We start from the raw sequence: 26,424 nt of genomic DNA, 5'->3' as shown, positions 1-26,424 counted from the left end.
AAACCTCTGTTCTTTTTCTTCACATGTTAAACTCTTCCTTGGTTTTTTGTCTGTCTGCCTGCCTGCCTGCCTGCCTGCCTGCCTGCCTGCTGCCTGCCTGTCTTTTGGATGATTGGTTTGTTCTTGAGATGGGGTCACATGTTCAGTAATCTGGCTTCAGACTTGCTTTGGAGCTGAGAATGACTTTGAAGTTTTAATCCCCCTGTCGCTCCCTCTGAAGTGCCTGCATCACTACACCTTGTCCATGTACTTTCTGTATGCTGATTAAGCAGTCAACCCACTGAGCCACACTGCAGGGCTTTACCATTCCTTCTAAGGAAAAACCCACCTTTCCATTGATAAAGCAGTATGAGAGTGTGATCAACGAGCAGCCTAGTAAACATTTTTGACAATAATGAAGTACAACAATTTCTATTCCTGCAGTGTGAGTCTGTCTCAGGAATCCTGAAATGTTGTATATCTTGAACTTATTACACTCACCTATTTTATTCATTTTTCATTCCTTTTAAATAATTATTCCAATCTTAGTCATTTTATTTCTTGGTACATGTGTTCCCATTTTAAAGTAAATTATTTATAAAATAATTACAATGGAAAGTTCTGAAATAACATGAATACTGTTTTCCCTGTACTGTTTAATGAACTATGTATTCAGAAAACATTGATTCCCCAGGGATCCCCCTTGCCTCATCCGTGCTTTGTGAAAAACTGGGTTTGATTGGCCAAATGAATGGCCTAAGGTTAGACTGTGAAAGAAGTAAGTCTTTTGTCCTTCTACACATGCTGAAAGCCTGCATCCCACGTTTATATGATAGACAGGTGTCCTCCACCCAACTCTTAGACTTGTCTAAAAGATGATTTTTAAATGCTTTCTGTTCACTAATTAAAGTGAGTCTGAATTTAAATACATGGCAGTGAGCCAGGCACTGACCTTCACAGATACAAACTATGCAACAGTACTGAAGGAGAGAAGCGGTTTGGCTGAACCCCATTTGTTTGGTAGCAAAGGAGACTGAGTCTAAAGCATATCATAACAGAGACACAGCATACACGATTGCCTGGTTACCTCTGTGAGATTATCTTTAAACTAAGTGACCTGGATGAAAGGCCCCGAGTCTACAGACAGGACTGGTACAAAGCAATTGGCAGAGTTAAAAGATATTAGGCTGACTGAGTTCTGATCAGATTTAATAGAACTTCGGAACTTCACACTTGTGTGAGTGCCCCACCATAAGGAACTGGCGAAGTCCCTAAAAGATGTCATTTATGAACACATTGAGTAATCACTGCTTGATCCAAGAAGTAAAGTAATTATAAATAGCCTGAAGAAAATCATGCCTCGTGTATTTTGAAAATGAAATGTTTAAGTAGAGTTTAAACTTGTTTGGGCATGTCAATATAAACCTTCTAAAAGATTTGAAAAAGGACCATAAGATGACAGTTTTATATATAGTCTATAGGGAGATGCAGTTTAGAAGGATTACCAAGATGGTATGAAAATATCATTGTTATGTTTTAAATTATACAGGAAGAGTATATACATTATGAATAATTTATATTAGCATATATTATATATAAATATATAGTTGATTTATATTACCAAAGTGAAAAACCAACAGGAGTGTTTATAATCTGAAAATAAAGAGAACACAAGAGAATGGGCTAGCCTCAAGTTAGTAAAGGTTAGAACAAGCAAATTCATGTCCTTATTGGTATTTACATCCATGTCCTATAAAATTTACTGTGAACTTCAGAGCACACATACTGAGAATCCTAGATTATATGTTATAAACATTTCAATTTCATGATTTTAAAGTTTAGAATTATACACAAATATTCAAATATATAATCATATTTCTCTATCTTAAGACTATTGAAGATATAATTATCAGAAAAAAATCCAACACAAAATGTGTTTGCTAAAACTATGTGTTAATTCAGCTATATTTGGCAAAAATGAATATTCAACATCATCATATAAATGTGGGAAAGTCCTACAATTAAACATTTTCTTTTCTGAAATTGAATTTTTTTTCCCTCTCAACAAAACTTCATTAGCCACCAACAATGCAGCAGTCATCAAATCACTCCTTTGCAAGGCACACAGGTCTCTGTAGTGAGCTAAACTGCAGAAAGAGCCAGGCAGTGGGCCATTGGGAAGCAACATGCTGTAAGCTACCTAGCTGAGACTGGGTGGGCTACATAGTAAAGCCACTGATATTACTGAGCCAGGATTGTCATACGACCCAGCTGGGCTAGACCCGCTGACCCTCCTACCTCAGCCTCTCCAGTGCTGGGTCACATGTGTGATGCCCCTGACTCAGGCTCTCCTATGCTTGGTCTTACTGGGTTCTTTTGCAGCATAAAGTATCACTAATGACTCCTGTCTTCTTTGTTATCAGCTTTGTGTTCTCTGAATCCTTGTTATCAGCCTTGTGTCCTCTAATTCCTTGGTTCCTGTCCCTGTCAATTCACCTGATCCCACATGCACTCTCTGAGGAGAAGACTGTTCCTACGTCTGCCTCTTCCTGATTTCCAGTGATTCTCTATAACTCATCCATATGCTTTGTGCTCAAGAATGTCAATTATTACAATTAATAAACCCTGACTATCACCTTCCCCAAAGAGCATGCAGTCTCCCTTATCCTTTGTAGTTCTCAATTATAAAAGGACATTTTAATTAATCTTCATGAATATATTTATTTTGGGAGAGTAATTTGAATACAACAACATTCAAAGTTATCCCCACAACATATGCTTTTTAAGGTACATTTTGAAAGATTAGATGATCTAGTAGGAAAGTTATTCAAAAGTAAGTCAGAAGTCCATCACCCAGACTACAAATACATAATTTTCACATAAATGTGTAAATGCATGTTACCATGCCAGCTATAAAAGACCTAGTGATATCTTCTCTTAGTAAATAAGACTCTGGGTGCACTCCTGTGCTGTCTTCCTTGCACTGTGGGAAATTCCACACTGTTATTTTCTTTCACTGTGGTCACTTTCCACCAGGCTTTACCCAGATGAAGACTACAGGCAGACAATGGGCAAGGACCAGGACCTTCTGCTCCTCAACACTAAACACAGGTGGTACAGATTAGCAATACAGAATGAATTCCATGGTGTGTGTGTGTGTGTGTGTGTGTGTGTGTGTGTGCACGTTTATGTGTGTACATGTGCGTGTGCAACAGCAACAATTCTAGATGAATAGCTTAGTGGGGGAAAACAGGAGTTAGAGGGAGAAAGAAAGGGAGGCATGGGAATAGTGTAAATACAATACTAAAATATGAAATACTCAAAAATTAAATGATATTAACCAAAGAAACAGGATTTCAATTTCTGTTCTTCAAAATGAACAGACAAATCAGGGGTTTAAAAGTTCCAAGTCCAGAGAGCAACTAGACTGTATTTATTCCTTGTAAACATTTAGTCACTACATCCACCATCCACTCTACTCAGCCATCTACCAAATGCTTTTGCTGAATCTTCAAGACATTACACCTTATTTTTGCAGACACATCCTTCTCATCATACTCCAATGTCTATGGATTCTACCAGATTTGCATTCAACTCACAGAAGCAGGTGGTCAAGGGCCCACTAAAGATAGAGTTACTTGGATGCTGTAGGCATCATCAGAATTATTAATAGGACACAGAAAAGAGTGGATCAAACAGGGTGATTCTCAAGACATCGTTGGTCCTTGTTTGACTTCTTTGCTTTGTAGTTTTGTATTGGTATCATACAGATAGATTAGTGTTATGCTGACAGAAAGTATTCTAAACATACATCAACAGAAGAATGGTCATGTACCTACAATGGAGTTCTATCTAGCTGTAAAGAAGAGTAGATCTATGTCATTTGCAAGAAATGGACAGACGTGGAAATCGGAAAAAAAAAGGTAACTATAATGCTGAGAGATACTTTGATATATGTGTCACCTGTCTGTTGTCTATCTACACACCTATCTATCTGCCTACATATGTAGATGCATCATGAAAGTTGAGTGCTATGAGGGAAGAAGTTGGTGTCTAAATGGAGGAAGAGAGAAAAATCAGGGAGAAAAAAATGTGAGGTTTACATTGCTCAAACTCACATGCAAAATATCAATCTAACTGCATTGACACATTCACACACTCACATACACGTTCACACACACATCCACACACAATCATATATATACTCACAATACACATTCACACTCACAATACACACACACTCATATATGCACACTCATAGACACACTCACACACTTTCACACACATACATACACACACTCACACAGTCACACACACTCACACACATTTTCACACACAATTACATATATACAATACTCACACACACTCATATACATACTCACACTTTCACACAAACATACACTCACACACACGTTCACACACATACACACTCATATATATATACTCACACATACATACATACATACATACATACATACATACTCACACACATACATACGCTTTCACACCCTCATCTACACACCCTCACATATATATCCATACTAACACACACACTTATATACATACACTTTCACACACATCTACACACACTCACATACATATCCATACTAGCACACACACTCATATACAGACACTCACACACATACTCTCACACATGTAAACATATAGGGCATTGTGGTTGAAGGGAGAATGGAGGAACAGTGAGAAGGAAGCAGATGGAATAAATGGGCAAAGCTCCTGAGTCTATGATGCAGACTCTCCTAATAAGCAAGAAGGCTGTATGTATTTTCAATATTTCTGTAAACAAATATCTACATAAGACTGTTCAATTGATTGTTGTTTTATATCAAACAAATTTTATAATACTCACTATTACAATATTTTATAAATTTTTAAAATATGATAAAAATGAAAGGTATTGCAGGTTTTGAAAGAGGATCTCTGGGAGGAGTGGGGGAACAAAAGGGAAAGAAGAATGTGATGTAAGTCTATAAGTCTATTTACTCAAAATATGTTTTTCAATGTTAACATGTTCATAAATTGAAATTATGTATCTTTTATCATCATAATTCAATAAAACTTAAATAAAAAAATAAGCAAGAAGGCCTTTGATTATCTAACTGTGCATTGACTCTTTGGTAAAACCTTTTTGTGCTTTACTGTGAGCCTCCTGCATAAAAATATAACCTTAAAACATTGAAAAAGCATGAAGGAACTTCTAGGGTTTCAATTTCACAATCAATGAGACTCACAGCAGAGTGACTCCCCACCCACTCTTATGTACTGAAGGCTTCATTCAAAAGGCCATCAAGAAGAGAAGGTTGAGAGAGACTAAAAATATTTTAATAATTGTGTTGTTTTTGTCTGTCATTATCCTAAAATGCATGTTAATTTTTCAGAGTAAAATAGTCATCACAGAATTTACATAGCATGCATTAATTGGATGATATACTGAATTTCATTGTGGCATCATTATGAATCCGTAGAACATGCTTGCACCAATTTATTTAATTATAACTTAATGTCCTACTCACTTTCATAAAATTTTTGACAGTTATAATGCTTTCTCAATTATAATCATTTAAATTTCAATGTTTTATTTTCTACAAAATTCTCTCTCAAAAAAAAAAGTTAAATTACCATAAGCTCACCTTCTCTGCAGCTGAGGAACAGCAGAACAGCATTGTATACATGTCTGCTCTTCATAAGCTTGTATCATATATGTAAAGATGGGGGTGCCAATATAGTTCAGCAGTTAAGAGTGCTTGCTGCTCCTCCTGAGGAGAAGACTTTGGTTCTAGCAGTCACAGCTAATACCCACAATGCCCTGTAACCCCAGCTGAGAGGAACTGACACCTTCTTTTGAATGCCCTGGGAACCTAAAATCATTTGTCTGTACCCCCACACAAACACACAAACATGTAATTTTAAAGTAACACATATAAACTGAATCTCCATCACTCAGCAACCATTAACAACCTGTAACACTTCACCTAGAGGTAGGATCTTGATATATGTACATAGGGGTATATATGCACCAATGCCAAATGTACAAGAGGTAAATAATGTGAGACGAAGTGGAAAAAGAGTGAGAGTATTTGGAAGGAGGAATGATGCAAGTATGGTAGTAATGTGTGTAATTACCAAAACTGTAAATAAAAATATATCACAACACCAAAATGTAGAATATATTTTAAACTGTTATTATGAACAATTTTAAGTGACTATTCAATTTTTACTTCTTCATCAAACCATTGCTGAACAAACATGTATATATGTGTGGGCACACACCACCACATCCTGGCAAATGAAACATTTATATTAGTGACATAAAATAATATGTATTTGTATGTTGGGTTTTTTTTTTTTTGGTTCTTCTCCCTCTAGAATCTCCAACAATCATTTGTTCTAATTATGCAGGACTTTAAGGAGCTGTATGCCTGTTTGACCACCAGCATATTTGCTGATACCAAATGAAGATAATTTAAAATAGATAACAAATTGAATCTTTCATTAAGAAGTGAGTTTTGTCGTTCTTTAATTTTAATTAGTTTTGTGGTTACAATGTGCATTTCCACTTAATCTTCGAACACATCCAACTTCCTCCCTTGTATTTTCCTCTAAGGGAATTGCTTGAGATGCAAATGCCAGTTTTAATTGGACAACTAAGAATTAATTTCCATCCTGAAGCATGTTACCACTTGCTGTTCAACAACAAGTCAGGGGTTAAGATGGTTCAAACGTTCGAGGAAATTCAAAGCAATCAATCACAGGACTGTTGACTGACTGTCTCACAAAACAGCAGTACATACTGCAGGCCCCAGACCAAACTGTTCTTTGTCTTTGAACATAAACTAAAGACATTTTGCTTCTCAAACTGCTAAAACACTTAGGATTAAATGCCAACCAGAAACTCACAAAATATTTGGAAAACTTGTGATGAGATGTCTTTTGAATGCTATGAATTTGAAACTAATTTTATTAGGCTACAGAAATTACTCATAGTGGTAACTGCTATTTCACATTATTCATGTTAAGTCTTCCTTCTAAAATGCATTTGATGAGTCCTTTCATATATGAGCTTACATGTCCCTTCCTATAGGTGACACCTTATTTTATGACCCTCTACTCAAATATATATATATATATATATATATATATATATATATATATATATATATATACACACACATACATATATATATATGTACATATATACTCAAATTTTTATACACACACATATATATACATACATAAATATATATATACATATATATATACACACACACACATATACATATATCTAATACCAGGTAATTTATTACTGAGCTAGCCAGAAATAATAGCACACACCAGTAATTCCCACACTCCAAAGGCTGAAGCCAGAGTATCAGAAGTAAGTCTTGCCTGGGTTACATGGATTGATATAACTTCAAAAACAATCAAACAAACCAAAAGAAAAGATGTAATTTTATCAAACACTGAGAAGGGTTGCATGTAATATATATAGACAGTGCATTGTTAGTTCTTGAGGTCATCTTTGACAAGGGTAACTCTGATTCCTCTTGCTGTGTCCCTGTGATAACATTGCCACTCACAATTTCTTTTACATTGGAAAGAAATTTAAAAAGAATGTATGACCCCATTCCTTAAAAAAGATGGCATGCCACCGACAGAATACCAGAGATGTGGATGCATGTATTCTGTGTAAAAATAATGAGAATTGATAACAACACATTTAAAATGTCCTTATCAAACACTTGTATGTGTCACAGATGGATTCTGAAATTACTGAACAAAACAAGTCTGCTTAAGTTTATTTGCAGTAGGTCAGGGCCTGTGGTACATGCCAGCAACGTCTGTAGATAAAGCAAAGCCATGCATTTAAGAGTTATCACTATGGTCGTTTTTCTTCTTAAGTTTCATGTGTTTCGCAAATTGTATCTTATATTTTGGGTATTCTAAGTTTCTGGGCTAATATCCACTTATCAGTGAGTACATATTGTGTAGTTCTTTTGTGATTGGGTTACCTCACTCAGGAAGATGCCCTCCAGGTCCATCCATTTACCTAGTTCATAAATTCATTCTTTTTAATAGCTGAGTAATACTCCATTGTACTTTGCCCCTTCTTAGAATTGGGAACAAAACACCCATGGAAGGAGTTACTGAGACAAAGTTTGGAGGTGAGACGAAAGGATGGACCATCTAGAGACTGCCATATCCAGGGATCCATCCCATAATCAGCTTCCCTTCCAAACGCTGACACCATTGCATACACTAACAAGATTCTGCTGAAAGGACCCAGATATAGCTGTCTCTTGTGAGACTATGCTGGGGCCTAGCAAACACAGAAGTGGATGCTCACAGTCAGCTATTGGATGGATCACAGGGCCCCCAATGGAGGAGCTAGAGAAAGTAACCAAGGAGCTAAAGGGATCTGCAACCCTATAGGTGGAACAGCAATATGAACTAACCAGTATCCCCCGGAGCTCATGTCTCAAGCTGCATATGTAGCAGAAGATGGCCTAGCTGGCCATCAGTGGAAAGAGAGGCCCATTGGTCATGCAAACTTTATATGCCTCAGTACAGGAGAACGCCAGGGTCAAGAAGTGAGAGTGGGTGGGTGGGAGAGCGGGTGGGGTTACTTTTGGGATAGCATTGGAAATGTAAATGAAATAAATACCTAAAAAAAGAATTATCACTAAGAGTTTCAGATTACTAAGTGGGTGGTGCTGCAGAAAGTGTAAACCCACTGAACTACAGGGGTAGGACTGTCACTCTACAGAAGAGCGCAGTTTAAGACCTGTGAGTTGCTTACTTCTAAAACTAACCATTTAATGCTTTTGGACTGCCATTGTCCATATGTATGTAAAGCCACTCACAGACAAACTGTGGAGCAGAGGTTATTAATGTATGACCTTCTTTACCACTGTGCTAAGCATAGAATAACAAGATAACCCAAATCTCAGTTTTGACTGCTGTCAGTTATAATAATAGCATTAAGGGTCTATTTCTTACAATCCTGATGGTCAACATTTACTTATTGCTCATTTGGAGCCTGGTATGAGGTTGAGGCATTTGTAAATGTTTCCAATTTTAATTTTCACAATATAGAGGTTGGAGACTACCATTAACCCACTTGACAGTGAAATAAAAGGACAAAACTTAAGTCCATTTTTCAATACATTAAAGAGAAAACTCAAAGAAATGTTTTTAAAGGTCCTATCTCAACCATGAGTAAAGAGGTATGTTGCAGGATTAAACCCAGAAATTGTGCTATTTACTGGAAAAAAAAAAAAACCAACAACCAACCAAACAAAAAAATGTTTCCAGTTGTGGTGTGGCTCAGTCAGTCCTAAAACACACCTTTAATTTAAGAGCTTTCTGATTATTGTAAACAGGATTAAAATAAAGTTCACCATAGGTCAAGAGGTAGAGCAAGCAAGGAATAGACAGAGAGTAGATATGGGAAAAAAGCAGAGAGTGAGAGGGAGTCAGGAGGCCTGATAGAGAGATGCACAGAGAGAAGACGAGAGAGATGGTCAGTTGGAAGGTTGTTTTTCAGATAGCATAGAGAAGGAGAGCTGCCTCTTGGGAAGTCGGCTGAGGAGGAAGGTCACCTGGGTGCTTTCTCTGCCTCTCTGAACTAGCAGGCTTTCATCCTAGCATCTGGCTCTGGAGTATTTATTGGTAAAATAAACATTTGAGATTTTATTTAAAACAACAGAGGAAGCTGTATATAAGAACAAAATGAATTCACTGGACCAGTGATTTGAAATATCACCATATTTTTAAATAAATGAAAACTGGATTTATTAACATGAAAACATTAACAGGAATGGACACTGCAGAATAACACTGTCAAAATTAAATGTCTGCTGTTGCTTAAAAATACATAGATAAGAAAACTCAGTACTGTCTGCCAGAAACCATGTAAGCATGTGCCCTAAATATGAAGAGACTTTCCAGAAAAGTAAGAAACTCAACTCACCCACTACAGAGGCTTTTGCTATTTCAGTGATCTACGGCTTACCCAAAAAGCTGCAAATTCATTTCCTTGATAGTTCAAGAAGACATTGGGTGAAATCTATGAGATCTGCCTTTTATGAATTATTATCGCAACCAAGAGGGAAGACGACCTATGTCGACTGGGTAAGCACAGGGTTTTAGAAGATGCATGTTGCATTGGCAGAAGGCTTTGGTGCTAACAGAAGAAATAATGAAGAAGAAAATAAACTCTTCACAGACATTCAGAAAAGTTCACAGTCTGAAGACAAATGTGTGTGGAATCTGTGGAAAAGACTTAACAACAGGGCATGTATCTGGGAAGTCCCAGATACAGAACGAATTGAGTCCTAAATGAAAAAGGACTGCGCAAGGTCACCACATGTTCAAAGACCTCTATTCTTCTCACCAGCAGAGAAGAGCCTCATGAATTATCATAAAGCAAATCCATCACACTTAAGACAAAATAACTGATTATTCCTTCTGCAGATTCCACGGCCAGTTAATTTAAATGTTGGATATATGGGAATGAAGGCCTAAAAGAACATTTGACCTAGGAAAGAAGCATTAAGTGGGTGAAAAAAAGATACCTGGATTAAGAAGTTCTACACACACACAAAAACATATAGATAGATAGATAGATAGATAGATAGATAGATAGATAGATAGATAGATCTGTGATTCTGATGAGGGTTTTCAACTATTTAGTTCTCAGCACCCACCCACCATCATGTGCAAATGAGAGAATAAACATAAAATGGAGTTTACAAATGCGAAGAAGAAGAAGAAGAAGAAGAAGAAGAAGAAGAAGAAGAAGAAGAAGAAGAAGAAGAAGAAGAAGAAGAAGAAGAAGAAGAAGAAATTCGAGGTTTTTATAACAGGACTTTGAACCCTCTGTGTCTTGGCTGGGTAAGGTAGCAAACATCATGACATTGTGCTCCTCTTGCATGCCATGTGGTCTGGAGTAGGTTGTCATGGAAACACTGTATGCCATAAATATCTCCAATGTAATGCAATCAGAAAAGGCGAGTTTCAGTCAATCAGCTTAAACAGTGAGCGTTTCTTTCACTGGCTATTAGAAAAAGCATGTGTGTTTGATGATGTTACTCACTGATGGCAGCTGGACATAGAACTCTGCAAAAGATATTCACATGGTAAATGAAGCTGGGTTAGTCAGGTTTTATAGATCCCAGGTACTGTTTTACCTTCCCATATGATGCGAAGTCCCAGTGTTTCACCCGATGAGGCGCCTTTCACAATGAGCCAGTTGTGACTTCTACCAGAACTAGTTTTTGAACAACTGAAATCTGGCACCTACCATCAAGAGCGGCTGTTTCTCCTTCCAAAGCTGAGCACAGATTCACAGGCCAAAGGTGAAGCCCGGCTTGGGCAATCACTGCCCACTGAGTAAGTCAAGAACGTTATCAGCATCCCTGTGGTGTTTCTCCACATGGTCAAGTTAGAGCACATGCCTTCGCAAAGCACATGCCTTCGCAAGGATGTGTTCAAGTTTTCTAATATATAACAGTAGCTAATATGCAAAATTGGTTAATGGTATCTGTTAAAGAAACATCCTGTTACTTAAATACTTGTACACAGGTGTGGAGAAGTGGATCGCTGACTCCTCTTACAGAGGGCCCAGGTTTGATTCCCAGGGTCACAACTCTCAATTACTCCACTTCCAAAGAAATCTGGTGCCCTCTTCTGGGCACTGTGGTCATTGCACACAGTGCAACAGACACACATGCAAGCAAAACATCCAAATAAATAATAAATGAATAAATAAATAAATCTCAAATTTTTAAAAATATTCATATACAATGTCCTTTTTGTAAGCATCCACCTCTGCAATGTAGCCATTGATCATATTCCAAAAGCAGAATGTTTAAAATAAATTTAAGCAGATCTATAACTTGAAAGACATTTGCCTAAGTGAAATACATGAATTCGTAAATGTAATTTGTGACACAAACCCCACTTTATCAAAGGTGGAGGATGGAGAAAAGATAATGTCCAGTATTTACTGAATTCAGTCCCTCTCACCATAGCTCCTTTTATGGCATTCCACATGACCTAATCTTGTTTGTTTGTTTGTTTGTTTTTCGAGACAGGGTTTCTCTGTATAGCTCTGGCTATCCTGGAACTCACTCTGTAGACCAGGCTGGCCTCGAACTCAAAAATCCGCCTGCCTCTGCTTCCCAAGTGCTGAGATTGAAGGTGTGCGTCACTACTGCCCCGCATGACTTAGCTCAGCACTAAGATGATGTGCTAACATGCACAAGAGCAGATGTTCAAATTCCAGAACTGAAAAGTTTTAAACTGGCACCCATAGGAAGACCAACAATCTCAACTAACCCGGACCCAGGGAGCTCCCAGAGACTGAGCCACCAACCAGGCAGCATACATGGGCTAGTCTGAGGACCTGGCAAATATGTAGCAGAGGTCTGCCTGGTCTAGCCTCAGTGGGAGAAAATGCACCTAACCCTCAAGAGACTTGATGCCCCAGGGAAGGGAATGGCCTGGTGGGGAAAAGCAATCTCTATGAGGAAAGAAGGAGGAGGAATGGGTTGAGAAACTGTGAGAGGGTGGAATCAAGTTGGAGAGGCCAACTATGGAAATGTAAATTAAATAAATAGATAGACAAATAAATAAATAAATGGCAAAAAAGAATAAATATGTTATATTTACTGAAGAGATAATCAATATATCCAAGTAGTCTCCAAGCATTGTATGTATATATATTTTAAAAATTGTTGAATGTGGGGAAACTTCAATAGATATTTATATAGAACGATTGGAATGGTAGTTACAGGTGGTGAGATTTTTAAAAATTTATTCTTATTCTCAGTTCAATATTCTACTATATATTTTCTTCTTACTATTATATATGCATTAGTTTATAGTTGTTTGATATATTCAGTCTTTGATATTTACAATACAAACAAAATTGAGAATCTCCTGATTTTTATTAGATCCATAATGTGTATGTCAACACTTTGCCAACATTAGCTAAAAAATGAATCAGCAAAAGTGATATTTCATATTAAATCTTATCAACTATAAATTTAAAAGGTAAAATTCATCAGTATTGTATAATATTTAATAAGATTATCTAAGACATTTAGGGGATAACAATATTTTTTCAATGTGCACTTTCATAAATAGTTGTTAATGTATTGCAAATACCATAAATTATAGTACACCAGCACAATATATGTGTGAAGTGCAAAATATCTATTTTTATAGACAAATTTCAATGAAAATAAATTATGCTTTCAAAATGTAAAAAAAAAAAGTTAAAAAAAGAAATAAAAAATGACCTAAGTTTTAATTGGTATGATTTTAACTCAATTAAAATACAGACTGTATTTTCATTTTCCTATTTCATTTAGTTCTCCCTTTTTCCTACCTCTCTCCTTGCATTTGTGTACATGGTTCAGATATGTGCAATCTAACAAAAACTGCTACCAACTTTAAAGAAATGATCAACTATTCAAATTAATTTCTAACAAGAGTCTCCACAAATCAAATATGCTTTCCTGTTAAGAATTTTGTGTCTAAGAAATCACAGAACTGTGATCTTAAAGATCCCCCAATATTCTCTAACAGGAAATGCAAGCATGGTATTTTATTGAGCCCTTTTATTTACAATAAGCATCATGTATGACCTTGCTTTAGAAAGATTTACTAGAAAGCCTTAGACATTTACAGAAACCAGGAAAATGTTCGGACAGACATATGTGAAGTCATCACCAGCTCTGGTGATGCCATTCAAGGTCAAGTTCATTTTTCCTCCTGCTGGACCCTAGGTCTTTCTTTAGCCCTGGCAACTTGAAGCAAATCCAAGACCTCACCCTATTTCACCAAGACCACTTGACTTGTCCTAACAGTCCTGGGATTAGAGTTCACAATGGAACAAGAAGGAAGACACAGGGAGAAGCTGACTGAAGAGTGTTTTTCTATTTCCACTTTGTTACGACAGCTGCCAAGCGAGGGGAATTGGTAAAAGGAGATAATATGTTCATGAGGTCCAGGCCAGCCTTCAATTACTATGACTATTCTTTGGAATATAAACTATTTATAGAGTTCTAAATAATATCTTTTAAGCCTTTTCACTATGATTAAATTCAAAACTGAAGCACAAATACAAAAGGGTTTTCTAAGACAGGGCCCTTTCCCATGAAGTTGTAATGAACCAGAATCTGTAAATGGTTCAAAGCAGTGTGTACAACTAAATGTTTTCGTTTTTAAAACAAAACAAACATACAACATGGAAATACACACACACACACACACACACACACACACACACACACACACACACTCAACTTTGAGAACTGGACATACATTTGAAGAATCAGTGAAATTCCACAAAGAACAATTTAGTTCTGGACTGAGTAGGGTTAAAAAAAATCTCCCTTAAATTGAGCAAATTTACTAGCTATTTGGAAAGTACAATGTGCTGGCATCCTTTCAAAAGCACAACACTTAATGTTACCAACACTGCCAAGCCCCTTCTTCCCTCTCTCCGGCTTTCAGAGAAAGTGATTAAGACCAATTCCCTTGCCAGCTGGATGCTGGAGAACATCAAAGGTTCTCTGTCAGGATGCAGAACTTGATGTGGATTGGAAGGCACAATGCTGATAGATAACCCCTTGGCATCATAATCAAAGCCTGTGACCACACGAAAGCTCTATCACCTCCTATCACTGCCTGTGGTTTACAAAGAGCTATGACCCTACCTCTAAGAGACAGCTAGGGTAGTACAAATACTGGTCTTTGAGGAGTGGTGCATAGATGCTTTTCACAACTGAGAACTGGTCATCAATTGCAATGGTCAATTTTCTGTGTTTCTGCTGTGTCCACTAATTTCATTTCATTGTTGCCTTGTGGGGAAGGAAGAGAAGGTTCTATGAGTTGAGTCAAAAAAACAAATAATGACTGATGATGGTGATCATAATAAATAAAATAATTAAATTCTAAAAATGACACATGACTCTGAAGATTTCTTGCCATCTGTGTGGTGTGATGTGTGGTGGTGGTGGTGGTGGTGGTGGTGGTGGTGGTGGTGGTGGTGGTGGTGGTGTGTGTGTGTGTGTGTGTGTGTGTGTGTGTGAAGGGAGTTCTTGTCATAGCTGTGGTGTACTGTGAGGATAAGGATGCCTTCCTTGGTCACTTGAAACCATGGGTCTTCTTCAGATTAGAGATACAGCTTAAAATCTTAGCAACTAGAACTTTGTAATTTAAGATTTTTGTCTACTGAAATGCACCTTAGAAAATGCATGTTAAGTCTTGACAGCACATACACATATAAATACATAAATATACAGTCAACTTTAATAAAATGATTTGTTATTATGTAAAATGTCTTGCTATGTATCTTACATTGGGCATTTTATCTGAAATATATGGTAAGCAATTTCACTCACTTTTCTTCACAACCCTCTAGTACACTTTTCCTTGCAATTTAAAGATATTTATGGAAGGTGGTATATATGCTACAGGAGAGATAAAGAACAATATGTCACCTGGATGTGAAGCCAGCAAGCTCCAGTTATGACCTGCTCAGAAAGACTTGCCATTGGAGCACTAGAGGCACATACACATTGGACAAAACCAGTCACTTTCTTATTGGATTTAAGGCTCACTCCACAACATGAAACCCATACCTGTCACCATTACTAAGCCAAGAACCTGTGGCTAGGTCCTAGGTGAGGGTTGGATCTACTATTATTTTGTTTAATGGGCATAGTATCAAGTCAACTCTTAACAGGTTATTATACTCATAGATCAGTGCATATCTAGACTCTCATCAGAGAAGTTTCTATTTGCAATAGGTTGTAACTAACCAACAACTGACCAAGAATAAGATATTATAAAATGTACAGTCCTATATGGATCATATATAATCTTCCTCCAAAGGGTCAGGGGTCATGGCAGAAGAAGGGAAAAAAAAGTGTAAGAACAAGAAGTGACAGATGACTACACGAAAACACCATCTTCTCCACACAGCAAGGCAATTGCGTATATGATCTAATAGTGACTACACAGAATTCACTGCAAGCCTCAGTCAGACCAAGTCCCACCATGAATGTAGAAGTTAGGTACACAGTGCCACCTCTAACCTGAGAGACATTGGGCATTGTTAGCTTTCAGGGGAAGAGAGTCCGTGCTCTGAAAGATGCAACCTCTGGAAATTTAACCATGCCCCAGTGGAAGATAAGGCAGAAAGGAAGATAGGAATATTTTGGCAGCATAAACTGCTCTTGATGCCTTGAGAAAAAGGACAAAAAAAGACACAAAGTTAGGGGTGTATCAAAGAGGGTTGGATCTAAGAAGAGTTATGGAATGAAAGTGAATATGATCAAAACATGTACAAACTCTAGTAACTGATAACAATAAATTATTTTAAGGATTCTTAATTTTAAAAGTTAACATCAGCTTATAAGAGAAAATTGCAATACTTGTTTTTCTGGACCTGGCTTACCTTATTCACAATCATTTTTTCTAGTTTCATCCATTTTGCTGTGAATTTCATTTTTCTATTTCTTTTCTTTTTAAAGACTTCTTTATTTTATGTAGGTGAGTACACTGTAGCTGTCCTCTCCTCAGACACTCCAGAAGAGGGCATCATATCCAATTACAGATGGTTGTGAGCCACCATATGGTTGCTGGGAATTAAACTCAGAACCTCTAGAAGAAAAGTCTGTGCTCTTAACCACTGAACCATCTCTCCAGCCCCAGATTTCATTTTTCTTAACAGCTAGAAAATATTCCATTTTGTAAATGAACCACATATTTATTATCAATTCATCACTTGACAGACATCTAGCATCTTTACAGTTTCTGGCTATCAGAATACAGACAGCATCAATGAATTTGAGAAATGAAGTGTCTCTGGTGTAGGGCAAAGCATTGTTTGGGTATATGTCTGAGGGTGATATAGCTGGATGTCGAGGTAGATTAATTCTCATCTTTCTGATGAATCACACAGTATTTTCCATAGTGGTTGTACATGTGTGCTCTCCCACCAGCAATGGATGTGTGTTCCCTTCCTCTTGGTCCACATCCTCACCTGTCTGGGCTGTCATTTGTTTTATTGATCTTGGGCATTCTGACTGTTGTAAGATGAAATCTCAAAGTAGTTTTGATTTACATTTTCCTGATGGCTAAGAAGAATGTTGAAGTTTCTTTAAGTGCTTCTCTGCCATTTGAATTTCTCTCTCTCTCTCTCTCTCTCTCTCTCTCTCTCTCTCTCTCTCCCTATTTTTTTTCTTTTTTAAACTCTATTTAGTTTTATACCTTGTTTTTTAACTGAGTACTTGATATTTGGATGTTCAGTTTCTTAGTTCTTTATATATTCTAGATACTAGTCCTCTATCTGGTGTGTTATTGCTAAATAGATTTTACTGTTCTGTAGGATGACATTTTGCTTCAATAATGTCATCCTTTGCTGTACTAAAGTTGCTCAATTTCATGAGGTTGCATTTGTTACTTGTTGTTTCTTTGTGCCTGTGGTCTTGGTCTTCTGCTCAGAAAGCTCTTCCTTGTGCCAATGAGTTTAAGGCTATTCCTAATTTTCTCTTCTGTCAAATTCAGGAGCTATCCAGATTTATGTTGATGCTTGGAGTTGAGATTTGTGCAGGGTAGTAAATATGGATATATTTGCATTCTTCTATATTCAGTCACCTTGTTTGACCAGCACCACTGGTTGAAGAGGCTGTCCTATTTCTAGTGTCTACATGTGTGTGTGGATTTATATCTGTGTCTTCATTTCTATCCTTTTGATTAACAGGTATGATTTGTGCCAATACTGTGATGTCTTTATTATTACAGCTCTGTAGTACAGCTCAATATCTGGGACATTGATAACTCAGCAGTACTTTTATCACTCAGAACTGTTTTAGCTTTTAAGATTTAGATACAAGTGTTTCAATCTGAATAACCACATAGGCTAGGTAGCTAATGAAGAATCAGTGTGGATGACAGGTCTTCCAAGGAAAGCAATAGAGAATTTAGCAATTTAAAGAGATAAAGAAGGAACTAGAACGAGAGGATTAAATGGGGAAGCAATGGGAAGAACAGGTAATAAAAGGAATGTGTGGAGGGATAACTAATGATAAAGGTCTTGTGAGAAACAGTACCACTGTAGAAGTTTCCATCACCCTTCCTGACTAGTGCTCATGGTACTACAAGGTATTATGTATGCTACTGGAGGGGAAATATAATCATACCACACAGCCACAAACCTTGAAAGCTACAGCAGTGAGCATTCTGCAAGACAGTCTGTTACAAAAGTGCTGCAGATGTTATGGGGGTAACCAACCACTCTTTAAATTTAAGGCCCATTCCTGAGATGGAACTCATACCTGTAACTGCTATCAAGGCCAAGAACTTGACCCTAGGTAAGTCATGGGCCTGGGGGAAACCTAACACTAACATTCAGCTGAATGAATGAATGAATGAATGAATGAATAAAATAATTCCCAATGACATTCTGCTCTACCTATAAATCAGGTCCTCACTCAGCCCTCATTAAAAAAATCTTCTTTTAATAGATGAGACCCATGACTGGAAAGTGTGTGAGTGTGGGACATTTTGGAATACCTCCTAAATGAATGTCTTCTTCAAAGCCCATCCCTCAAGGCTCAGGGACATATTCAGAAGAGGAGGCAGAAACATTCTAAAAGATGATGGATGACACAAAGGAAACAGTGTCTTTCAGACACAACAGGAACTCACAGACTATGGCAGCACACCCAAGACCTGCACTAATTCAAACCAGAATAATTCCAGATCTGAGAAAAGAAACCAGACTCAAAATCCTACCACCAAGAAGCTATTTTTAATTGATACCGGTTGGATAAGGGAAATTGATACCGGTTGGGTTTTCTTCTATAGAGTGGCAGTGGGTATATCACCCACTCTCCAGGAAAGGCCCTGTACTTGCCCAGGACTAGCTAGCCATACACAAGGGTCTGCATGGGTTTGGGTGTGCTTATTGTTTTATCTCATTCATGTATTTTTGTCTTATTGATTTTCTTTGTTTGCATTTTCTTGTTTTAAATATAAAGTGAGAAGGACCATGAAATTATGGGGAGATCAAGGGGTGAGAAGAATATAGGAAATGTTGAAGGAGGGAAAAGAATTTAGTCAAAATTTGCAAACAAAAAATGAAAATAAAAACAAAAATTCAGAGTTTTTCTGATGAGGATAATACAAGCTACAAAGAATTTTTGCAGACATTAATTAAGACAAAGAGTTCTGTTGACCTGCAGATTCACTGAGTGAAACATTTGCTTCCATCACCATAAAAATCCAGGATCATTAAAGAAAGTATGTTACTAAATCCTGAAAGCCTCCCCAACATAGAGGGGAGCATTAAAGAAAGTGTGTTACTAAAGCCTAAAAAGCCTCACTAACTCTGTAAATGGGCCTGTCCCTCACTTTCTCCTTCACTGACTCATTAAGTTGCACTTTCTCTGTGTTGCTCTCATAAAATGCAGATCCCAGGGTCTGCTGAACACCAGCCCGAAGACCTAAAACTCCACAGTTTTTCCAAATTAAATACAGCAAAGAAGAGCAAAAAGTTCATTTTGTTAAAACATTAAAATCTATCACTTAATTTCTTCAGTAATGTTAATTTTTTCCAAAATAACCAGCAGAGAAGAATAAACACCTTATTTGATAATGATTGCTGTTAGAAAAGTTCTAAATTTTTACAGTTTGGTGGAAGTAAGTTCTTGTTCTCATTGTTTGATATGCAACACATGGTATATCTATGAAATCATCTATAATCCAATACCAAAGTTCTATGAGAAAGGAGAAGACTTAGCATCATGCCCTCAAGAATACACACACACACACACACACACACACACACACTCACACACACATGCACACACATACGCACAAGCACACACACACACGATGATGAAAGAATCATTTATTTAAATATAATTAACATGTAACTAACCACGAACATGCAGTACAGAGTGTTTTCTAGCATGGGAGAGGCCCTGGTTCCAATCCCTAGCACTTTATTAATTTATTGTTACTATTATTACTATATTATTGTTGTAAAATACAAAAAAAAAAATAAAGTCAAGGAAATCACGAATTCATTGTGAGCCAGCCAGGGATTTAGAAGCAACATTTACTGTCCTAGGTATTTAAAGCAGAGGTGGTTTCAAGTAAGGATTTATTATAAAAGAAAGGGAACTCTTGAGACACTAAGAAGATTGGTGCACCACAGTGACTAGTAATGAGAGGGAACCACTACTGACCCAGTTGAAGGTATAGGTGGCTGTGGTCATAAAAGGAAGCTGCCTCCGGGAGTGAGGGGTGAGGGGTGGAAATACTACCCCTGAAAGCCTCAAATCTCAGGAGAGAGAAAATAGAGAAATACCCTGGCCACTCACTTCATCTCCACCTCCCATCTTCCCACTAATATCAGACAAGGAATGCAAAAAGACAAAGCCTGGGGGATCACACCCTCTCCTTCTCACCCACACAGAATAGCAGAGGGTATAGGGCCATAGATGACTGACACACACCATACTGTCACTATTTTTGATAAATTTTTAAAATTAAAGTATTAATTCTTACTTCACAGAGCAGTTTAATTATTAAAAATACATTTAAAATAAGTTCACTCATATGCTTATATGCAAAAAAATCACACAACCAAAAGAAATTTTGAATTCTTCTGAAATAATTAGATTGGCCAAAAATAATTATATAGAAATATTTAAAAGCACTCTACTGTTCTATAATTAATAAATTGTTATTAGCTGATATTCCATGTAGCATACCTGGGAATGGAACAGTTCTAAGCATTGCCACACTTGACGCCACACATGACACATTACCACACATGACACAACATATGACACACATGACACATCACCACATATGACACATTGCCACACATGGCACATCACATGACACATAACCACACATGACCCATCACACATGACATACATACATGACACATGGCAACACATGCCACTCCACCACTTCTCAGCTCTATGCTAGGGACTCATTTTCCCAGGCTGACTCACTATGATCCATTATCACTTTTGCCCTGGTTTTACTCTGACCAAAATCAACTCAGGAGAAGAAAGGGTTTATTTGGCTTGAAGGTTGCAGTCTGTCAACAAGAGAAATCAGGGCAGGGACTCCATGCAGAAGGCTAGAGGCAGACACTGATGCACAGACCAAGGAGGAGTGCTGCTTACTGACTTGTTTATCTCCTCTGGCTCATTCAGCATCCTTCCTTACACACCCCAGGCCCGCTTGCCTCGGGATGGCACTGCCTGATGTGCTCTAAGCCCTCTCATAGCAATTAACAATCAAGTAAAATGCCCCCACAAACATCCCTACAGGCCCATCTGACGGGGGCAATTACTTCATAGCATCCCGCTTCTCAGGTAGCTTAAGTCAACAATTAAACCTAAGTATGGCACCTTCCTTCTTTAAGAGCTTTGGAATTATGTTTTTAAGAACTCTACCAAGTCAGCACATAAGCATTTAAATAATACCTTAATGTTATAAATTGAAGATCTCCATGCTGATGAAGAGTTTACTGGGAGCACACGTTGCTTTGGAGCACAGGAGGGACTCAGCTTACAAGGAGACATCCCAATGGTCTTCCCTGAGGATACCTAATTGAGTTCTATTTATTGGTGGTTCCACTTCCTCATACATAAATCATTTATTGTAACCAACAGCATGCTTTTCAGTCGAGACTACTTAATGTAGAATAAAAGCAGCAAATGTGTTGGCCTACAGGAACGAATATTCAAGGCACCATTTCTAAATCTATTTGCAAGGTTATGTGGTTCCAGCAGAGACATCCTCCACAGAAACATGCTCTCTAGTACATTTGTGTCACCTGCCCTTCTCCCAAAAGTCACCTAGCATGTTGCTCAATCGCTGACACTCAAGCCCAGTGCACAGAAGGGCTGGCTGTGCTAATTTTGCTAAAGTAACAGAATGTATCACTTGTAAGGAAGACTTTCCCTCCTTCCTTCCCTTCCTTCTTTCTTTCTTTCCTTTGATTAAAAGCATAACAAGCACAGAGTAAGTTATCTTGAATTCATATCAAATCAGCTGAAAATGTACAAGATCCATGCAGAATGGCTGAATGAATAAACAGGTTGCAAAAAAAAAAAAAAAAGAGTTGAAAATGAAACATGTTTAAGAATGATACAGATGTTGGGCATAGTATACTCCTTTAATCCCAGCACTGGGAGGCAGAGGCAGGGAGGTCTCTATGAGTTTGAGAATAGCCTAGTCTACAAAGTGAGTTCCAGGACAGGCAGTTTCCAGGACAGAAACCCTGTCTGGAAAAACAATGAGCAGAACAAAGAATTGTGCAGTTGTAGGGAGGATACAAATATTTGTGACTGTTTACAAAGACTATGGGGCATCTTTGACCTGTTTACTCAACAGCATTTGCCAGTAAAGTGAGAATAAAGTAATTGATTGGTGTTTTACTTAACACTAAGAAGTCATCTGATTTGTATGTAAATTTCAATAGTGTGCCTCAGCTCCTCAGGGCTAGCAGCCCTAGGTCCTAATGAAGTTCTTGCCTTGATTGTCCTCTGCCTTGTCACCAGGTGCACAGTGACTCAGATTTGCTACACACTACAAAATTCAATATGAAGACTGGAGAAAAAAAAAAAAACACACCTTCCTATTTACCAACCAACACATTTTATCAGGAATAGAATAATGTAGATAAATTTAGCAAACATCAAATTCTATATCGATACAAAGGATGGTAATATGTTTTTAAAAACCTAGGGTGTATTCTAGAAATTCACCTATTTTTAAAATACGAAGTTCATGTAAGAGTTACTCTGTTGAATACATGCATCATTAAATCCTTTGCCTGGAATGTCTACACAGGTCTACTGAGTGGCTCAGAGGGTGTGCCTTGCAGAGCCTGCCATCCTGAAAAGGCAGAGGTTAAGAGTTGAAACCACAGTGATAGCCTGGAACTCACTGCACCTCCTCTAGGTGAGCTAAACAGTGGTGACCATTTACAAGGTGACAGACAGCAGGAAGTGGCAGGATGGGTTTCCTTTGTGTCACAGCTCCACTCAAGGGAAGGCTTAGGTTGTTTGCTATTCTTTTCGTAAACACTGGACTCCATGGCACTTTGAAGACAGAAGTGGACCAGCTGACCTTTGACCTGGCCCTTCATTCACAGTCAGGAGCACCTCCATCCCTAACTGGCATGTCTGCACCTCCAGGGTTTAGCACTCCAAGATACTTGCTAACAGTTATCTCTCTACTCTCAATGAGATGCTTTAAGGATTGTGCTGTAATAATAATAAAAAAGACAGTAGATTGTCATATCGACCTGGTAAGTGCTTTCTTAGGGATTCAATTCACACACTTTGATAAGGATGGGCCACATGTTTGTGGGGTATAGTTTTGTTTTTCTAGTGAGTTACAGGATAGCATCAGCAATAAATTGAATATATATATCCTGATGGATTTACTTCCAGTGAAAGGGTGTCCCCTGAGCTGGCCACCATCTGCTCTTCCCCAAGCCCACCTGTATCAGCCCATGAGCAAAGTCAATACCTGAGGCTGAGGAAGTCACAGGAAACTGAAAGCAATGGTCAAGTTTTTAATGAACATGCAATCTTCTATAAATAAATGATAAAATTGTCCCTAGATCTTGGGGGATCAAAAAGTTCAATAATTAGAGAATTTCTATAGGATTGTAAAATTGATGTAAAAGAATAAAGCAGATAGAATTTGCTTCCAGTGACAAAGACGATATTTAAAATATAGACAATATCACTGGGAAGTTTCGAGAGTCGAGAGTTCTCTAAAATGCTACAAAGCTCGAGGTTCGTCATACAAGGATGAGGTCTGAAGCCTGTAAGCAAGCAAGAAGCACACCAAACTCAGCACTGTAAGAATGCTCCCCACAAGCCTGGAGATCTACACTGTCAGAGTGAAGGTCTCCTGGAAGCAGAGCAGGCTCCCGATAGATACTTCCGTTGACCGTAACACTTATTAAACTGCTCATTACGAAGGGGATTGCCAAGATTTATCACCACAATGTGAGTGAGAGATCAAATCCTTCAGGCTGAAAACGGTAATGCTTGCCATATTTTAGCCATTTGCTACTGCAAACACACGCACATTTCAGTTTCTGTAACTGAGCTTGCCTCCAAAGCTGATGATCAAACTTACAAAGAAACTAAGAACATGAGTAAAAAGGTATTCAATTCTCAGCTGCTCCATGATAAAGCACGCCTCACCCTTGTCCAAAATGAAAAGTTATTCTTCTATACTGTAGCAGAAATGCATTACTTTTGTGTTCTCCGACACTTAACAAGAATAATATATTCTTAAAATAAGGTATTAGCATATATTAAAATTGTCCTGTGTAATTGGCCTCAAAAACAATTAAAAAGCTTTAAGTCATGCCTGAAACCTACATCCTTAAATTTAAAACGTTGCCTGTTTCAACCATAAATAAGCATTCTTCCCCACCTTAGACATGCATGTATTATACTGGCTCCCTGTAATCTGTACTCAAAAGCAAACTACCACCCAGTGGAGAGAGTGAAGATCTTCCAGGGATATTGGCAAAGCAAGCCAGGTTTTTTTTTTTGGGGGGGGGAGGCAGGGGGACAGTGTAGGTGGGTCTATGGGAAGTGAAGAGCAAGGCAGGGCAGGGAGCCCTGTTTAGCGCTAAGCTTGACTGGTCATCAATTTATATCCAATGGGAAAGGAAATCTTCCCCTGGGCATACTTGGTAGTGTGGCTTCTGAGGAAAACAGGCTAGGGAGACCTTTCACCGACAAACACTCTGTTCATGCTCAGCTCAGTGAAAATAGGGGAAGACAAGAGGCAAAACTACAGACAGAAGAGAAAGGGAAGTGTGTGTTGGGGGTTGGGGGGTGCACGTGTGGAGTGAGTGTGGAGTGTGCATCCTTTAAACACTGGGGGGGGGGGTTCTGAGTGTGAATCATTTCTCACAGGAGGGAAGTGCCAGTGTATGAGAGGATGGGAGAGCTGAGAGGGAGTGTGCTCATAAAATCGAGATTTATGGGATCTGAATATGGTACTGGACCTTGAGTGTGGGTGTGACAGAAAAGTGCATGGGAGGCAAAGCTGGAGACAGATGATGGTCTGGGAGGGGAAGACAAGGGCTATGGTGAGGACCGGAAATTAGTGGAAAGGGAAATCTGGAAAAACAGGGAGAATAAGGAATGACAGGAACTAAGGTGTGAGGGAAACACTGGGAACACTATAGCATAGGAGTAAACCAGAGACTGGAGGCAATAGGGGTGACTGAAGAGGGAGTTGGAGAAATGGGATAGGGGACAGAGGAAGAGGGAAACACAGAAGGAAAGCAGCTACAGGAGGGGGAAAAAAGCTGAATGGAATATTTGGATCTTACTGTTCAAGTGAGAGGGAAAATAAATGGAGCACAGAGCCAGCAGTTGAGAAAAGTCGCTTACGGAGTGAAGCAGAAACAAGCCCTGTAAACTTGTCAGACTCCTGGAGTACCGCTGGCAGCAGAGCGGAGACCTGGCTCCAAAGTGGCACCTGCCCCTCCTTCAAGCCCCACACTTCCTAAGCCCGGGCTGCTTGGAAAGCGCTTTTCCCTCTCTCCCTAATCCAGCCAGACCCCTGCCCCGGGGTCCGAGAAGCCCAGGAAGGGTCATGCGTGGCTAGCCTGAGGTGTGGTGTTTTTGCTCGTGAGCAACAGCAGGATTCACTCTGGGTGTAAAGCAAGGTGCAGAGAGGGAAAGGGACGGAAAGACAGACTGAGGCAAGTGTAGAGAGGGCGCGCGGTCCCTACCTGAGCACCGCTGTGTCACCTTTCCTCACCAGCATGTTGTCCACGGCCGCCCAAGGGAAGTCCACGCTCTGCCCGGCCGGGAGGCAAGAGCACAGGCTCAGAAGCACCGCCGCCAGCCACTGGTTCGAGCAACAAGCGCCCTGCGCCAGGAGCACCATGTCCGTGCCTGCCAGGCTGCTCGCTCTCCGGCAGCGTCGGCTCCCACCCCCTGCTGCTGGCGAGGCTGCCCGATAACCAGGCGGCGCGCCACACGAGATTTTTTTTCCTCTTTTCCTTTTTCTGAGTGGGTGGGTGGGTTTCTTCTCTTTCTCGCCCCCTCCCTAGTTGTCGGGCGTAGTTTCCCTCTTTCCCCGGCCTCGCCTCCTTTCTGCTCCTCTGCAGCTTGCCTTCCCTCCCTCCCCTCCCGCCCCCTGGCACCGCGCTCCACCTCCTTCGGGGCGCCCGGCCGCGTCCGGAGCGTGGCTAATCCCTGGCGGCCGCACACCGTCCTGCGAGGCTGCGAGCAGAGCGCGGGAGGCGGCGCAGGCAGCGCGGGGCGCAGCAGCGGCCGGCGGCCCCCGGGCTCGCGCGCGTTGCCAAGCGGCCGTTTCCGTAGCAAC

At 39.1% G+C, this 26,424-nt stretch overlaps 1 protein-coding gene across 5 annotated transcripts in view; it reads right to left on the bottom strand.

The window, feature by feature from the left end:
- Negr1 (neuronal growth regulator 1) overlaps positions 1-26,388 on the bottom strand; it is a 754,675-nt gene extending 728,287 nt beyond the window's left edge. For 3 of the 5 annotated variants that reach the window (XM_006501576.3, XM_006501578.3, XM_006501577.2), the window contains exon 1: positions 25,826-26,388. In XM_006501576.3, the coding sequence (XP_006501639.1) occupies positions 25,826-25,983 (158 nt within the window). In that variant the 5' untranslated portion in view covers positions 25,984-26,388. The remainder of the gene's footprint in view (positions 1-25,825) is intronic. The other 2 variants (NM_001039094.3, NM_177274.4) reach the window with 1 other exon arrangement.
- Between the last annotated feature and the right edge of the window lie 36 nt (positions 26,389-26,424).

This window comes from Mus musculus, chromosome 3, assembly GCF_000001635.26.
Source record: "Mus musculus strain C57BL/6J chromosome 3, GRCm38.p6 C57BL/6J".
Taxonomy (NCBI): domain Eukaryota; kingdom Metazoa; phylum Chordata; class Mammalia; order Rodentia; family Muridae; genus Mus; species Mus musculus.
Note: the sequence above shows the minus strand (reverse complement) of the source record. Positions and strands in the feature narration are given on the sequence as shown.